The following is a 17,157-nucleotide window of genomic DNA, read 5'->3' as shown; positions in this document are numbered from 1 at the left end:
TGTTCGAGAGGAGAGTGAGTCAGAGAGAGGTTCTCTTGCCCTGTGTCGCGTAGTCTGTGTTGACGCCGAGCTATAAATCCAGGCTTTCCGGCCCCAGAGTCTCCGCTCTTATCCCCTGTCCATTGTGGCTTTGGCCTTAAACTGGCCAAAAGCCAGGGCTTTTTAGTTGCGAGGGGCAGAGGGATAATCTTGCAGACACCAGCTCGATATTGAGGTATTACTCCTCCGCATTCTGAAAACCTAGTAACAGTGTTTTCATGCCAACAAGTGTTATTGGTAACAACATAATGACAGTAATAGCTATCTTTGATCACTTAACACTATGCTGGGTGTTTCTGACTGCCCCTTTCTGGAATAAAAACTCTGCAGGGTATCTTTTGTAAGGTCATGTAGTGACAGAGACGGGAGTCAAATCAGCTTGCTGCTGTGGTTCCCAAATGATGCCTTCAATATTTCTTACTAGGAACCTTGATGAGCTTGAAATACTTGATGTATTTTCCCTTGCATTTAGTCTCTTGAACAACTTAAGAATTCTACCCAAGTATATTATAATCGGTAGTGGCACATTTATCATTATACCAACCTTAAAACAAGCATTCTTTCCAAATCTCACAGTATTGTGTTTCTCACTTACCATTGGCTTCTTTTCTGAAAATGATGAAAATGTTAACAGAGCTCAGTGGTTTGCCCAGCAGATGGCATTTGTATGAGTTTTTCAGGATCCTTTGGAATCCATTACTTGCCAATTACCCAATTTTGTTTTGAATACCCTGTATTTCCAGCTAATATTGGGGCATTTACATAAAGAGAATGTGCCAGAATTGCTGTAATCTATGCTATAATAAAATCTGCTTGCTGTAGATGATAATTTCTGTTAATTGTTTACTGCAAAATGCACTCAAGAAAACAATTCCTTCTCTTTTCACCATAATCACTGAGATATCAATCAACTCTCAAACACAGGGTATGTGGGAGCTCTTGTAGGGTCTGGATGTTTTTAGTTACAAGTGGTAGTTTCTCCTCCTCAAAGTATGGCTGCATGGTGGTGAGAATCACAAACTAATGTCATGCAGAAATGGTTGGTATTTACACATGCTGGATATTTATGGATACGGTACATGAGCATTGAATGAGTTACATGTCATGTTAAAAACATGAAGCGAGGAGAAGTCAGATGGAATGTCAGTGAGTACTGTTTTTGGTTAATAAGAGAACTTCAAGAGTTCTGTTCTGAGCACACTGTCTTTATCTCCCTAGCTCCCCATGTTACGGTGCCTCGCTAATAACGGGTGCTCAAAAAATGTTTCTTGAATGAATGACTTTGTTTGCAGCAGGGCAGAGAAGTGTAGACAGAAGAGACTAGCATGAACAGTGCCTGAGATGTTAAATATTTCAAAAGGTTTGAGGCTAGGAAGATTCCAGAGACCCACTGAAGACACAGATATTTAAGTGAAGCTATAAGGTATTTTTACAGCCTTGTAAAAAATTGAAAAACGACTTTGCACTATTTTGCTATTATGTTTTCTCCCTCTTGGCTTCCCCTCTGAGGTGAAGTGCCTCCTGTTGGTAGGAATACTCTGGGGCACTATCCTTAGGTAGACAGTCATGTGAAAAACAACCTGGCAAAAATCACAAGATCTCAGTTACCAGATAGTACTGATTGGCTGCCTTCCTGGAGGGATCAGGTCTTTTGATAGGTTGGTCTATAAATTCCAGTATTTCTTTTGAAGACTTGATATTTAATCAGTGCCTGTTAAATTCGTGCTTGTCTTTTTACCAGCATCATAATGAAATTTCTTTTTTCTTTAACTTTTGAAAATAAAACAATTACTTTTGAAATCTGTACATAGTTACTTTTGATTTACTTTCATACTATAAAGACAAAGGCTAATTTTACTCTGGTCTTTAGAAAGATGAATATTTTACAAAGAGAGGTAACAGGTGAAGTTGGTCAGTATGTTCAAAATATTCACCCCCCCCCCTTTTTTTTTTTTAAGTTTGTTTATTTTGAGAGAGAGAGAGCACCAGCCGAAGTCAGACCTTTAACCAACTGAGCCACCCAGAGGACCCCTTTTGTTTTCTTTTTATTTAAAATTGTCTACTCATAGAAGTCTCTTCACCACCTAAGATAACATTACAAGTCCAATTCTGACGATAATTAAGCTGAGTTGGTGGGATGACATTATCTTTTAATGTCTGAAACAGGTCTCTTTATGAGGAAATCTGTTATTCAAGATCCATGGTGTCAGTTCTATATCATCCAGTGATATCACCTGAGTTGTTGAAAACTCCTATAGAAAGAGCAGGTAGCTAGGGGGAAGTTCCTTTGTAGGGAGGTACTTTCAATAAACACTCTGATTTCAGTGAATAAAGGTTTTCAGTGTGACTCCTTGGAAGGAGGCACATCGAGGCAATCCAGAATTTTTTCTTTGTACCAGTGCTTATTCGTACTGAAATGTATGACCATTTTAGTCAGTGTTGTATCCTTAGTTCCTCGCACAGTGCCTAGCAGGTATTATTTGTCTCCGATGTTTGTGGAATGAATGAGTGAATGATTGGCCTTGTATTAAGGTAGAACTTTGGGATATTCTTGGTGTCAGGGTCTTTGTACTCCTTTCCTTTTCTTGGGAATGAAGAAGTGTGCTAGGTCTGGGACGCCTGGGTGGCTCGGTCGGTTAAGTGTCTGACTTCGGCTCAGGTCACGATCTTGCGGTCTGTGAGTTCGAGGCCCGCGCCGGGCTCTGTGCTGACAGCTCGGAGCTCGGAGCTTGGAGCCTGCTTTGGATTCTGTGTCTACCTGTCTCTGTGCCCCTCCCCTGTTCATGCACACATACACGCTCTCTTTCTCTCTCTCTCTCTCTCTCTCTCTCTCTCTCTCTGAAAAATAAACAAACATAAAAAAAAATTTAAGAAGTGTGTTAGGTCTGAGCTCATAATCCAAGCTTTGTTAGTAGCACTGTATTCCTGTTGTTTGATTTCCTACACATAAAGAATAGGAAACTGGAGGGCTCCCAGAAGTTGGCAGCTGTCCGATTTCATCATTATGATAAGCCACTAGTTGAGAAAGGTATCCAGTAAATATCATTTCCCTGGGAAGAGGCAGCCAGGGATGAAATGAACACTTCTCATTTTCCTTTCCAAAATGTGAGTAGGTGAGGAGTAATTCAGAGTGTCTGTGGGGTTCTCAGAAGACCTGAGGAGAGGTAACAGCACGAGGGGCAGTGTGGTGGGTCGTTTTGTGGTAGCTTTAATGTGTGAGTGTGTCTGGGATCAGGCAGGACCCTTGGCCTGTTGGCGGCTATTAGGTCGTTTGTACGTATGTTTGTGCTCTGGGGACACCTCGCCCGGGAAGTGGGAACTGGGTGCACCGAATGGAGGTAAAGAAAGACCCGGGAAGTAGAACTCTGAAGCATCACGATACCATCGGAGTGGGAATGGAATCGAACACAAGAACGTTTTTGTTTCAAATGCCATTCCTGAACAAGGGCTTGTCGAAGTTTTTATTCAGAGAAGGTTTAAAGTTGTCTCGCGAGACCGTTTCTCTAACCTCACCGCATCCTTTTCTTTCTTCAGCTGTTCCAAAGACCTAACGCGCTCGCCGTCCAGCAGTTGACGGCCGCGCAGCAGCAGCAGTACGCACTGGCGGCGGCTCACCAGCCTCACATCGGTAGGTCCCTGGGCTCGGCTCCCGTGCCTACGCGTGGCCCCCGCTCGCTCCAGGAGCCCCGGTGGCGTAGGCCGGGTAGGACAAAGCGCAGACAGGGCTCTCGGAGTAGATGGCCTCGTTCGTCCTCTTGTCCGCCTGTCTTTGAGCCACCTGCTTGATTTTTGGCAGCCTTCTAGACTTCAGCTTGTAAGCTTGCCTGGTGTCCAGGGAGTGGTCTGCCTCCACTGTGCTGTCGGAGGACTCAGGGTCAGTCCTAAACGACAGTTGTGACCAGCATGGACTCTGTTGGTTAAGACTGGATGAAATCCGTGACGTAACAACAGTTCTGTTCTTGTTAGGGTCGTCTAGACTGTGAAAATATCAACTTCTCATCTTCTTAAGTAGCAGGGAGTACCCATAAGGCCATTTTCCAAGCAGCGTGTATTGATGGTCGTGAAAAGTATTTTCATTTAATGACTGGTTTTTAAAGTAGGTTTTCCCTTTTCCGGTAACATTGGTTAATGTTCTGATGTACATATTTTTATTGCCTAGACTCCCCCCCCCCACCCAGACCTTCTTAAGGTCTCTTTGAAACAAAGTGCTATATGTGTAAACAAGTACATGTACAATTTTTTTTTTTTAATGCATCCAAAGGACATGGTAGAATAGAAGGAAATCATGGGTTGAGGTATGCTGTGGAAGGAAAGACTTGCTTCCAGCCTAAATGTCTTAAGGCTAGGCGTAACGGCCTTTGCCTGGGTCTGGTTTAACTTAACAGTTGTAGATGCTAGTCTTAATAAATACCCATACATTTTTCTTTGAGAAAAGCTGTCCAGAATTTTTTTTTTTTTTTTTTAATTTAGAGAGAGAGTACGAGTAGGGGAGAGGGACAGAGGGAAAGAGACAATCTTAGCTTAAGCACGCTCCATACTCAGTGTGGAGCCCGATGTGGGGCTCGATACCATGACCCTGGGGTCATGACCTGAGCCAAAATCAAGAGTGGAATGCTCTAGGCATCCCTGGGAAATTGTTTTATTTTTGTTTATTTCTTTTTGTAAATACTTTAAAAAAAAATTTATGGGGCGCCTGGGTGGCTCAGTCGGTTGAGCGTCCAACTTCGGCTCAGGTCACGATCTCACGGTCTGTGAGTTCAAGCCCCGCGTCGGGCTCTGTGCTGACAGCTCGGAGCCTGGAGCCTGCTTTGAATTCTGTGTCTCCCTCTCTCTCTGCCCCTCCCCCTGCTCATGCTCTCTCTCAAAAATAAATAAAAATATTTAAAATAAATAAATTTATTTATTTATTTTGCTAGAGAGAGAGAGAGAGAGAACTCACAAGCAGGGGAAGGGCAGAGAAAGAAGGAGAGAGAGGTTCCCCAAGCAGGCTCCATCCATACTATTAGCACAGAGCCTGATGTGGGTCTCAAAGTCACAAACCTTGAGATCATGACCAGAACCAAAATCCAAGAGTCAGACGCTTAACTGACTGAGCCACCCAGATGCCTCTATCTACCTATCTATCTATCTATCTATCTATCTATCTATCTATAAGCGTTTCTTTATTTTTGAGAGAGAGCAAGCAAGCGAGAGCGTGAGTGGGGGAGGGGCAGGCTCTATGCCGACAGCAGTGAGCCCGACTGGAAGATCATGACCTGAGCTGAAGTCAGACACTCAACCAACTGAGCCACCCAGGGGCCCCTGGAAAATTGTTTTAAATGGAACTAAATGATTCCTTCTATCTCATGACAAAGTCTTTTAAATTGCTTTATTTTAGCCTGTTATAATTTTTTTTTTTAATTTTTTTTTTCAAAGTTTATTTATTTTTGGGACAGAGAGAGACAGAGCATGAACGGGGGAGGGGCAGAGAGAGAGGGAGACACAGAATCGGAAGCAGGCTCCAGGCTCCGAGCCATCAGCCCAGGGCCCGATGCAGGGCTTGAACTCACGGACTGCGAGATCGTGACCTGAGCTGAAGTCGGACGCTTAACCGACTGCGCCACCCAGGCGCCCCTAGCCTGTTATAATTTTAATAGTCTGAGAAATTGTGCTGGATTTACAACTGCGTAACAGTTTAAATTGTTAGCCAAAGTAAAAAATAAAAATAAAAAAAGACGGTAGATAAACATCACCCTAATCTTTAGTGTAGGGATTATTTCATCTTTTCAGAGCCCTCTTTCCTTTCAATCTGTCCTTTTTTCTTTTTCTCACCTGCAGCCTGGAGTTGAGTAGCCAAACTGTGTGGGTATTTGCTAGGGTTGCGGTTTTAGTCGGGTTTGTTTTTACTGACAGGTGTGTTTTCAGCAGGTTTAGCGCCCGCTGCGTTTGTCCCCAATCCCTACATCATCAGCGCTGCTCCCCCGGGGACGGACCCCTACACGGCTGGACTGGCTGCAGCGGCGACACTAGGTGAGGTGTTCTGCTGCATGTGGGATTTTATCCCCTGCTGAAAAGTCGTGTTGGCCCGCATGCATTCTTTGTACTGGGTCCCAAATCCAAGTCTCCGGTGGAGATTTCTCTCCTGGTTTCCGGTGTTCTTTCCCTGCCGGCTGGATAGCTCTCCTTAGCTGTAACCTCAGACTCGAGCATAATCCAAAGGCAAGTTAATGAGCTGCCTCCTGTATAGGTATTTGTGATCCATGGAGACACCACTTGCTTGTAGGTATTTTGGGAATTCCTCCCCTTTCCTAGATCTTCCTACTATCTGTAGTCTGCCATAGTCCAGGTCCTTATACTCTTTCTCTAGACTTTAGCAGCTGTTCTTACATATTGCTAATGTCCTCTCCCACCCCCACCCCCCTGATTGTTCTAGAAAACTATCTTAAACATCGATTTTAACTTCGCACCTTTCAGTTTTAACCCATCACTGATTTGATTTTTCTTTTTCTCGTGCTGTGTTATCTTTAATTAAGCAACCCGTCACCGATTTCCGTCTTATCCAGCCTAACAGCACACCTCAGCTGTTAAACATGGCTGATTATTCCAGCCTAACTGGGTGGTGGTGGTGGTGGTGGTGGTGTGCGCTATTCCTTGGAATCACCATTTTTAAGGAGCTGCCACGGCATTCTGAGGATTAGTGAAGACTGGAGCCCACTGTGTATAGGGATCTGATCTCTCTCGCCATGACTTGTATGTAGATATCTCTACACGCATACCACTTTCTTCCCCTCTCCGGATCAGCTCTTACTGGCTCATACCACACATTCTCGCTGTACTAAATGAATTTTAGCTTGCTGCAGACACCACGCTGGTTTAGGTCTCTGTGTCTTTGCCTACTGTGGTTTCCTTAGTCCTCTATAGTAAACTCCTCCCATTCTTTGGGAATCTCATTGGCTGGCATTGTTACCCCCTTCCTTTGGAAGAAAGCCTTCCTTTGCTACCACCCCCTCCCCCATTTTTTTCTCTGTTACTTCTTATTACTTTGTGTTCACTGCTGGTGGATGTTTGAGTGAGTGGTTTTAAAACCCCCTTAAGATTGAACTCGTTCAAAAGCAGGCCTTTCTGTTACTTATCTCTGTAGCACAGTTGCTGGCACCATAATGGGGCCACACGTGTATGGTAGATTGGATTCAGTGTCAGGACGAAGTAAACGTCTTCCGAATCCCTCCAAGTCATGTTAATTGTGACTAAATATTATTGTAAGATTCTACTTTTTACCTAGCGTGCAGTTTGCCATTATGAACTCAAATGGACAGTATAGAATTCATTTATTTTTTTTAGTATTCACATTTTAGCGTGGTTTTGTTGTGTTTGAAAGACAGGAGCAAATCTTGATTTTATTTTATTTTTTATTTTTATCATTTATTGTCAAGTTAGCTAACACACAGTGTAGTCTCGGCTTCGCGAGTAGAGTCCCGTGATTCATCATTTCCACACAACACCCCCTGTTCATCTCAACAAGTGCCCTCTGCGATGCCATCGCCTATTTTCCTCACCCCCCCGAGCTCCCAGCACCGTCACCCCTCAGTTTGTTCTCTGTACTTAGGAGTCTCTCATGGTTTGCCTCCCTCTCTGTGTGTAACTTACTTTTCCTTCCCTTCCCCTATGGTCTTCTGTTAAGTTTCTCAAATTCCACACATGAGTGAAAACGTGTGATATCTGTCTTTCTCTGACCACCTTATTTCACTTAGCGTAATACCCTCCAGTGCCATCCATGTTGTTGCAAATAGCACGTGTTTGTGGATATGTATGTAGTATAGTTCCTCTGTCCCCCTCACCTTTGGGGTAGTACAAGTCTCTTTCTAGCAGAACGATCTACGTAACCATCATTAATTTTTATTCATCCCTTATTAACCATTCGCCAGACATTGTGCTGAGTGCTTTTGTTTCATACGAGTTGTTGGAGGATGATTTTACAGATTAGGAATTTGGGGCTCAGAGAGCTCCCTTTTTCAAAGGTCACACTATTTAAATATCACACAGTTGGGGTTTGAACCAGGTCTAACTCAGAGTCCTTGCATGCACTTTACTGTCGTGTCCAGTGCCCATGCTATCTTGAGTTGCCTTCTCTATACTTTCTTTCCTTTGCTAATTTACTATATGTTATTTGAAACAAAGAACTAGTTTTAGGAAAGACACGCTTGGCCTCACTGAGATCATAGTTTGTGATGAGGGTCTTGATCGTTGTATTCATCCCTAAGCCAGACTGAAAAAGACTTGAGCTCTTTCACACAGAACCAGAGATGTTAACCACCTAAACTACGAAACTGCATCCGCGTGTGGGGTGTTCGTCACACGGGAATTGGAGCAGGCATCCTGATGAGCCCAGCTCAATTGATGATGCACCCTGGGGGTATTTTCCTAAATGCAGCCAGAGGCCATGTGACCAGGGGCAGCAGTAGAAATGCTAGTTGAGAGAACTTAGAGGATCATATGAAAGTTGATGGTAGCAGCAGTCTGCGCACAGCTGAAGGTGGTTTTGTTGACTTTTGGTGGAGACTGTCATCGCAGGTTGCAGTCCAGCCTTTCGCCATGGATGTGGCAACACCCTCACCCTTATGATAGCCATTCGTAGGTGAGGAAACTAAGGCATGGGTAAGGTCTCGCTATTGTTTTTTCTTTTGTTCTTTTCGGTAAATGTCCAAGACCACCCCGTTTTGTAAATGCTAGCCAGATGAGTTTGGGTATGGTGTTTTAGACTATGCAGGTTCTGAGGAGTTAAAAGGTTTTCATTACCCTTTTGCTTATTATAAAAAAGTTGCTCGTACTGTAACCTAGCTTTTCTAAGCAGCAGCATCTTTATTTTGCGCCCAGATGTCATATTTCACAGTGGGCAGCCTTATAAACAGAGCTGCTTTTTGGCTAAGCCCACAGGTACAGAAAATACCAAATTAGAAATGTCAGAGCAATGTTGGGCAGGGATGTAATTTGACTTATTTGTATTTTAGAAGCTTAAAACTGGGAAACAAAACACACGTTCCAATTTATTTTGATTTAATGAAATATATGTTTCTATAGGATTAGCTACTGTGTCAGAATGGATACATTTGAAATAGCTCTTTGGAACTCTGTCTTAAGGCACTGTTGTTATTCAGTCAGGTTGCAAATATTTTAAGTTCTGTGCTTTAAGAAACTTCTCACTGGAGATGTGTTTCAGCAGATGTGAGAAGCTGGCTCCGAGCCCTTGTCTTGTTGGCACAATGCAGCTTTGGTGTTTCTTGCTGCCATCTTCGGGGAGTCTGTGGTTTAGACACCTGCCCCACCCAGGCTGCTGTCTGCTAGCTCTGTTACCTCTGTTGCCTCCCCCAGAGAAGGTGAACAGATCATTTAGATTGAAGCAGAATGCTTAGTTTTGTTTAGGATACTCAGCAGGTCTGTAAGAACTCAAGGTTTTGTTTCTGTTTCTTTTCGACGGTGACTTAGGTTCAAAATTTCATATATCAGTGTCTGAATGTAGTTGTGTTGACTGACTTCCAAAACAGGAATGGGAGAACCAAGCCTCTTAGAAATTGAGCGGTGGAGGTTCAGTGGCGTGTCTGGGTCACGTTGTCAGAGACTGGTGGATTTTCCTGCTTCGGGAGTTAATGGAGCAGCACGGCCCCTGTCCCTGGCAGTCACCTTGGGTGCCATCCTTACCATTGAGAGCAGGGTACCCTTAATTTTTTGTTCTCTTCCTTCACTTGATGCACACAGACTCTCCATTTATTTCCCTTCAAATAACAAACTTTGTCTCTGTCTATCCCGTGTCCTTTCTTTCTCGGGGAAGCATAGGCCTTTTTGTCTTCTTCCTGACCCAGCACCAGTTCCTCTGTTCTTAAACCCAACCTTTCTGACTTTGATCAGTTATTCTCCCTTTTTAAAATGTTTTGTCCTTCATTAGCTTCTTCCTCTTGGCCCGGAGTATATTACAGGCTTTAGAAGACTTTTATAAAAATATAAAAACATTTTCTGTTTTTTAAAAAACAATCCACAATCAGCTAGAATGAATCTGTATGTTTTTTTTTTCTTTTAATTTTTTTTTAACGTTTATTTTTTGAGAGAGGGAGATAGAGCGTGAGTGGGGGAGGGGCAGCGAGAGAGAGAGAGAGAGAGAGACGGAATCTGAAGCAGGCTTCAGGCTCTGAGCACAGAACCCATTGTGGGGCTCGAACTCATGAACCTTGAGATCATGACCTGAGCCGAAGTTGGATGCTTAACTGGCTGAGCCACCCAGGTGCCCCTGAATCCATATGTTCTTAATATTTTACGGTAGGATCTGTTGAGCCTGACTTAGCCTTTGGAAACCCTGAGTGGATTCTGACTGGTCTGAACTTCCTTACCTTTCTCTTGATATTTTTAGGCCCGGCTGTGGTCCCTCACCAGTATTATGGAGTCACTCCCTGGGGAGTCTACCCTGCCAGTCTTTTCCAGCAGCAAGCGGCTGCCGCCGCGGCAGCAACTAATTCTGCAAATCAGCAGACTACCCCACAGGCTCAGCAAGGACAGCAGCAGGTAAGCGTAAAGAGAATTTACCCATCTAAGTGTGCATTTGAGTCCTTGGCTATCATTAACGTGTAATGATACTCCTGCTAGAGAAATGCTGTGAATGGGTGAGTGCCCTCCTGCGCATGTTACCTGGGTTCAGGCTCAGACTCAGCAGGGCTCACCGAATGCCTTGTATTCGCAGGTTCTTGGCCTGTGTGACTAGGTACGATCATGAGATTGGGCACGAAGAGACTGTAGAGAATCGTGCGGTTGAGGGTCCGCACTTAGCAAGTGGCAAAGCGAGTACTGCTTTCCGCCACACGGAGTCTGCTTCTAGACGCCATTCCCAGAGTTCTGCCTGCCCGAGGGCAGCTTGCCACCAAAGGGGACGTACTCGTTGTCCGGACTGCCTGTTGAGAATGCCAGCTGAATTGGATAGAAATCTGTGACCCTATTGTACCTTTTAACTCAGAGTAAGAAGAGCTTTTTAATGAGTTGGGAAAGAAACTGACTATGCCCTTTCGTTTTGAATAGGCCATTTTCTCCAGCTTACTAGAAAAACACCTGTTTATTGCTGAAAATTGTGGTAAATTAGAAAACTCGAAGAAAAAAATGCCTCTTGTGAGGAAAAAAACAATATTAATGTTTGGTATTTGTCATTCTAGTTTTATTATTTAACTTCTGATAAAGTCAGGGTTATGCTCTCCACACAGTTTTGAGTTTTTACACTTTTCCATATTATTTAATGCTTTTTAGAAATATTTGCTAGCTATATTTAAATGTCTCCGAGTATTCCAGTCTTTTGTTCTCACCAGTTTAACGTTTTTATTTATTTTTGAGACAGAGGGACACAGAGCATGAACAGGGGAGGGCCAGAGAGAGAGGGAGACACAGAATCTGAAACAGGCTCCAGGCTCTGAGCTGTCAGCACAGAGCCCGACGCGGGGCTCGAACTCACGGACCGCGAGATCATGACCTGAGCCGAAGTCGGACGCTTAACCGACTGAGCCACCCAGGCATCCCATGTTTTCGCCAGTTTATTACTATTATTTGATATTTAGCTTAGCAGTATTTTGACGTTATAAAAAAGATGGACTGATATCCTTTGTATAAGTGTCTGATTATTTCCATGGAGTAAATTCCCAGAAATGGAGTTTTGTTTTTTTTTTTTTCTGTGCAAATAAAATGAACAGTTAGGCTTTGATACACATTGTCAAAGCCGTCTTTTGAGGCAAAACACCATATGTGATACAATGCAAACAAGAATGGTTTTTACTAGTCTCACTAAGAGAGTATGTATTTAATATTTTAGATTCCGTAAAGTTATAGAAAAACTCAGATCTTAAAATTCTAGCCAATTCATCATTTTCCAGTAAGATCAGTCATTTTACCGTAAGATAAATTTTTGGAAGCTGACGCACGATTTTCTTTGCAAAGGCACAATTCTGGTACCAGGATATGTAAGGGAATTTAACAGATAATTTGTTGACATAATGGGTGATCCCTATTAATAAGCCTCATAGCTTACTCTTTGTGGATAGTCAGTACTTATTTGTATGATGATCTTTATGTTTAAATGGCTGCCAAATAATCGTGGATTTGGAAGACAGAAGTAATTGCTACGTTTTCAAAGTAGTTCTAGTAGAGTGCGCAAGAAAAATAGTAGGAACTACTTGTTGAAAGCTTTTTGCTTAAAATTAAGTGCTTAAAAAAATAAAGCTGAGTGTTCCACATAGGATTTCTTTTGCTTATTCTAATTCTGATAGATTATATGATTTCACTACATAAGATTGAGGAAATGGAACTTGTGTGGCCAGGGTCACACATATATTGTTGAGATTTGAACACAAATCTATAATTCACAACTTGTGTAATTTTCTGACCGTGTTGTGATATTCAGAGTTCCGGAAAACCTGAGGCCTGGCCTTTGTTTTCCTGTGGCCTGGTTGCACCTAGAGGTCAAGGAGCACAGCTGTTCTGTATTCAGAGAGTCTGTGTCCTGAGCTGTCAAATGGGCATGGCAGTCATTTGCATTTCAGGGATTTCTGTCACCCACAGTTGCAGACCCTACCGAGGAAAGATTATTCACATTGCTTTTTACTTTTTAATAAGCAGCCATAGTTCAGTTCCAAAGTTATTTTTGTCAGTTTCTGTTTCAGTCATTTTAGGAAAAAACAGTTTTATTGGTGAAGTCCTTTGTCATAGTCCTTGAACTGAGAGGCCCTTTTTAAACTTTGCTTTTGACCTTTTTGGCCTTTATGTTTTAATCAGAAAGCATTTGTTGTGTTCTAGGCATGGTAACTGTTCCACACCTAATTGCTGGAACTTTCTGCACAGGCAGTGACATTCCAGCTACTCCATCATACTTCTGAGTCCTTTTTCATCCTTTTTGAAGGTTCCTTTGACACCTGATAAAATTTTTGTTCTTTTCTATTTTAAGCGTTTGCTAAAGAAAAACTCCTTGTGTGTTGGGTTGAAGCCAAGGACGTGTTGGCAAACCTGGCAGTGATTTGGTGTTAGATACTGCATTTTGAGAGAGAAGCGTTGATATTTAAAAATAAATTTTTTTTAATGTTTATTTATTTTGAGGGAGAGAGAGACAGAGTGTGAGTAGGGGAGGGGCAGAGAGAGAGGGATACTCAGAATCCGAAGCAGGCTCCAGGCTCTGAGCTGTCAGCACAGAGGGCGACGCGGGGCTTGAACTCACGGACCGTGAGATCATGACCTGAGCCGAAGTCAGATGCTTAACCAACTGAGCCACCCAGGCGCCACTAGAGAGAAGCATTTAGAATGGCTTCTGAACTTTCTAGAATGGAGGAGACTCTGTAGATAATAATTTTACCGAGCATGGTGAACTATAGAAGGATGAATGATTATTAATAAAGATATCCCCACTGAGCGTCTCCTTGAGTATTAGGTATTGGTAGATCTCAAATGCTGTATTTAAATCGGTACCTTTTAAAAGAAATTTGAATTTAACAGCTTTTACATCATAAAGAGAGATAGTAAGCTAACTCCAAGGATAGTGTTTTACAAAGTAATTTTTGTGATTTTGTTAGATGTTAAAATGTTACTTATAAATTTTATACATGTGTTTCCATAAAATCCAGACTTGATAGCTACTGATGAAATTAAAATATATACATATTGGCAGTGGACCTAAGAACTTTGATTAGTCATCAGGGTCCCACACAGTTTTCTAGAGACTGGACATAAAGGAAACAACATTTCTCTCATTAAAACGAGGCTCAGTAGTCTGGACTCCCTGTTTTTTCAGGCACATTGTCCATTCCCCTGTCCCCTGACCTTTCCTACAACTCCTAACCACACATAAGCCTAGTTCATAATGCCCAATGATAATGATGGTTTCATTGATGTTGTATTAGTTCTTGAACTATTAGTATTTGCCATATATGTGTACATGCTGTTTACTTTTCCTAGAGTGAGAGCTCTTCTGGATCTTGGTGCAAACACTCCCCTGGGCAACCTCCTTTGACTCTTCTGTGTGGATTAAAGCACTCTTTCTCTTGGAAAGTCTGTTAGATTCCTTAGGTCACAAATAAATATTTTGATAGTAATTAGCTATTGGTTATTGATTATCTCCTGGGTACCAGGTATTGTGCCTTGCAGAAGTTAATTCGAATGCTCCCAACATATTTGCAGGATCAGCTGTTACCCTTAACTAATTTTACAGAGAAGGAAATAAGAGACTGGGAGTAAATTGTCTACATATCTCTTCTTGCCAGTGTGGATGGTGTTGTTTCTCTTATGCTCATTTAATAAATAGCTAGTGGTGTTTCTCTTTTATATTGTTTACCCAGTGGTACCAAGAATAATCTGTACCCAGGTTCCTGACCATATGTCTAACTTTTATAAATAGCAAAGTGATAGTGAAAGTGATCCGAGAAGAACTTTGCCTTTGGAAAACATTGCAAAACGCATTTTATAATTTTAGCCTCGGTCTGTGGGTTTTGCATTTTTACTTACTGGAGCATATAGATCACATGGAGTAGATTCTTCAGAGCATTCAGAAAAAGAATGATTACCAGCATTTTGGTGCCCATGTTTCATTAATAAAAGTAGATCCTTCATCACAGTGGCAGAACTGGTGTTCTGTACTGAAATGGCAGTGCTCTTGACACCTCTCCATTTAGATTGCTGTCTGTTGTGAAATTTATGAGAGGAGAAATAGAAGCAGCTCGGAGGCCTCCTAAATCCAGTCCTGGTGAGCTCATTCGGGACCATTTGGGCCTTGTTGAATACCAGTAGTGTTATAGGGTAGAGAAGATGTTCTTATATTCTGTAAAGGAATATAGACTTTTTGGGGTGTGTGTGTGTGTGTGTGTGTGTGCCCCTTTAGACACAGCTATTTTAGTCTAATTATGTGGGTAAATTACCTCTGTTTACCTATCTAAACTCCCCTTCCCACCCCATCCTCCTCCTCCTTGACGCACTTTTTGTCAGAGCACTGACACTGTGTTTAGACTTAGTTATCTGTCTTCGTTCACTGGAATGAAAGCTTTAAGAGGGCAGGGGCTTTGTTTGTCTTGTTCGTTGCCTTGTCTCTAGTACCTGCCAGATGGAAGGCATGAAGTATTTGATTAATGAATCCTCACTTTTATAGGCTTTTGGCTGCTTGTAAAGGTAATAATGTTTAAGAGTGGTAGAATGAGGTTTCATTCAATGAAATGTTGTTAATTGAACTTTTATCCTAACAGCCATGCCATATAAAACATTATAGGAGAAATGGTTTACAACTACCAATTTAAAAAAGTTGACCCAACTTAAGCACACGGTGGGTCTTAGGTATTTCCAATGAGAAGAAAGTAGTTGATTTATTTCTGTCTCCCAGGTTCTCCGTGGAGGAGCCAGCCAGCGTCCTTTGACCCCAAATCAGAACCAGCAGGGACAGCAAACAGATCCACTAGTGGCAGCTGCAGCAGTGAATTCTGCCCTTGCTTTTGGACAAGGACTGGCTGCAGGCATGCCAGGTGAGGCTGCATTGTTGTTCCTCATGCTTTGAGGGAAAAAACAGTCTGCTTGTTGGGGGAGACTGAGAGGAAAACAGGCGGTGCTTTCAGCTTGCGTAGCAGACTTGTCACGATTTGGGGACTGGCAGGGATGACATACACTTGCCCTCACTTAGACCATCGTTCGTTGATGAGAGCACCTGATTGTTCTGAGCCAGTCTTAATCTTACATGTGTCTCTCCACACACTGCTTGGAGTATGCCGTTGTCCTTTGGTGGTGATCTGTTCTGTCCCTTGGGACTGGGGATGATGGAAGGAGTGGGCAGGCTACTTTAGCATCACTCCCAGGTTCTAGTCTTATGCTGATGTCTTTGAACAGTATTACGGAAGAAGTTCCTAGTGTTCCTTGATGGGGCCATCCCTTACGTTTCTGGGATTTCTCCTGAGCCGACAGCAGAGGTGCTTTGTGGTTCCCTACCTGTGGTTGATCTTCACCTCGAGCAGATGTTATTCTTGGCTCACTGTCACCTGGTCCTGTTCTTTGCACAGGTTGGAAGTAATTTGTGCTTCTTCCTTTGAAACAGGTCCTTGTGAGACCTCAGCATAAATTTATGGATTCTTACTGATCATGGAGCGTAGCCACATTAACTGATCTACTTAGGAATTCACCGAGTAACTTGAACCTGCACCATTTGTTGTACGAGTTACTAAGCATTCAGCTTTTATTGGGAAGTCACCTGTAATTTCTCCTGTGGCTCAGTAGCATTTGGAGATTCCATGAGGTGCTGAAAGATCCTATTATTTGAAGTGTGTCTAGGTTTACCTGGTAACTTGCAGGGTATTTGTGCTTAGACTGTTACGAGGTATGGAAGTACTACGTTGTGATCATTGATACTCTCTGTTATTTTCGTAGTCGAGGAAACTGTAAAAAAAATTGTCAGGCTATGATTTCTGGTGGTAACCTTGGTTGGCACTTGGAAGAGCGCAGGTTTCCCTGGCCCGCCGAATTCCCTTTCTGACACTTAGCGGATGATGAATAATACTGTACCATTCTGTGCCAGACACCATGCGAGATCTTGCGCATTCCTCCTCTGATCGTCTCAAGACTTTTATGAGGCAGGTATTCTTATCATCGTCACTGGGGAAATGGGATGCGCAGAGATTCAGGGTCATACCGCTGTCCAGGTAGTGAAGCCAGGATAGAAATCTGCGTCTGTCGGTCCCCACGGTCCAATCTGTGACTGTTTACAGTCTGCTAGCGCCCAGGAGGCCCTGGTAGCTTCCTGTCTACTCACATGTGGCTTGACATTCCCAGGTTATCCGGTCTTGGCTCCTGCTGCTTACTATGACCAAACGGGTGCCCTCGTGGTGAACGCAGGGGCGAGAAACGGTCTTGGGGCTCCTGTGCGGCTGGTCGCTCCCGCCCCAGTCATCATCAGTTCCTCAGCCGCTCAAGCAGGTGAGCTTCCCGCTCCGTGAACTCCTGTCAGAGATCCAAAATGGGCGACGGACGATGTTCTTACAGTCTGTTGAAATGTACTTCATTTGACAGTTCTCGATATAGCAATTCTGCCCTGTAATATTTCAAAGAGAAAAGCAGAAGCAGCAAGTGACCTCGATAGATTCTGTTGACAGCCATGTGCCA

The 17,157-nt window shown here is 43.0% G+C and overlaps 1 protein-coding gene and 1 non-coding gene across 28 annotated transcripts in view; both read left to right on the top strand.

Moving 5' to 3' along the window:
• Positions 1–17,157, top strand: part of PUM1 (pumilio RNA binding family member 1) — a 134,930-nt gene that overhangs the window by 81,186 nt on the left and 36,587 nt on the right. For 19 of the 27 annotated variants that reach the window (XM_043574312.1, XM_043574327.1, XM_043574316.1 and 16 more), the window contains 5 exons: positions 3,574–3,667; positions 5,944–6,048; positions 10,418–10,569; positions 15,395–15,533; positions 16,828–16,971. In XM_043574312.1, coding sequence (XP_043430247.1) covers positions 3,574–3,667; positions 5,944–6,048; positions 10,418–10,569; positions 15,395–15,533; positions 16,828–16,971 — 634 coding nt within the window. The remainder of the gene's footprint in view (positions 1–3,573; positions 3,668–5,943; positions 6,049–10,417; positions 10,570–15,394; positions 15,534–16,827; positions 16,972–17,157) is intronic. The other 8 variants (XM_043574319.1, XM_043574328.1, XM_043574323.1 and 5 more) reach the window with 1 other exon arrangement.
• On the top strand, positions 15,654–15,731 carry LOC122482341. The gene has a single exon (XR_006297128.1). It is a non-coding gene; the product is annotated as a small nucleolar RNA SNORD103/SNORD85 (small nucleolar RNA).

The sequence above is a fragment of the Prionailurus bengalensis genome, chromosome C1 (assembly GCF_016509475.1).
Source record: "Prionailurus bengalensis isolate Pbe53 chromosome C1, Fcat_Pben_1.1_paternal_pri, whole genome shotgun sequence".
Taxonomy (NCBI): Eukaryota; Metazoa; Chordata; class Mammalia; order Carnivora; family Felidae; genus Prionailurus; species Prionailurus bengalensis.
This window is presented reverse-complemented; position numbering and strand designations above follow the sequence as displayed.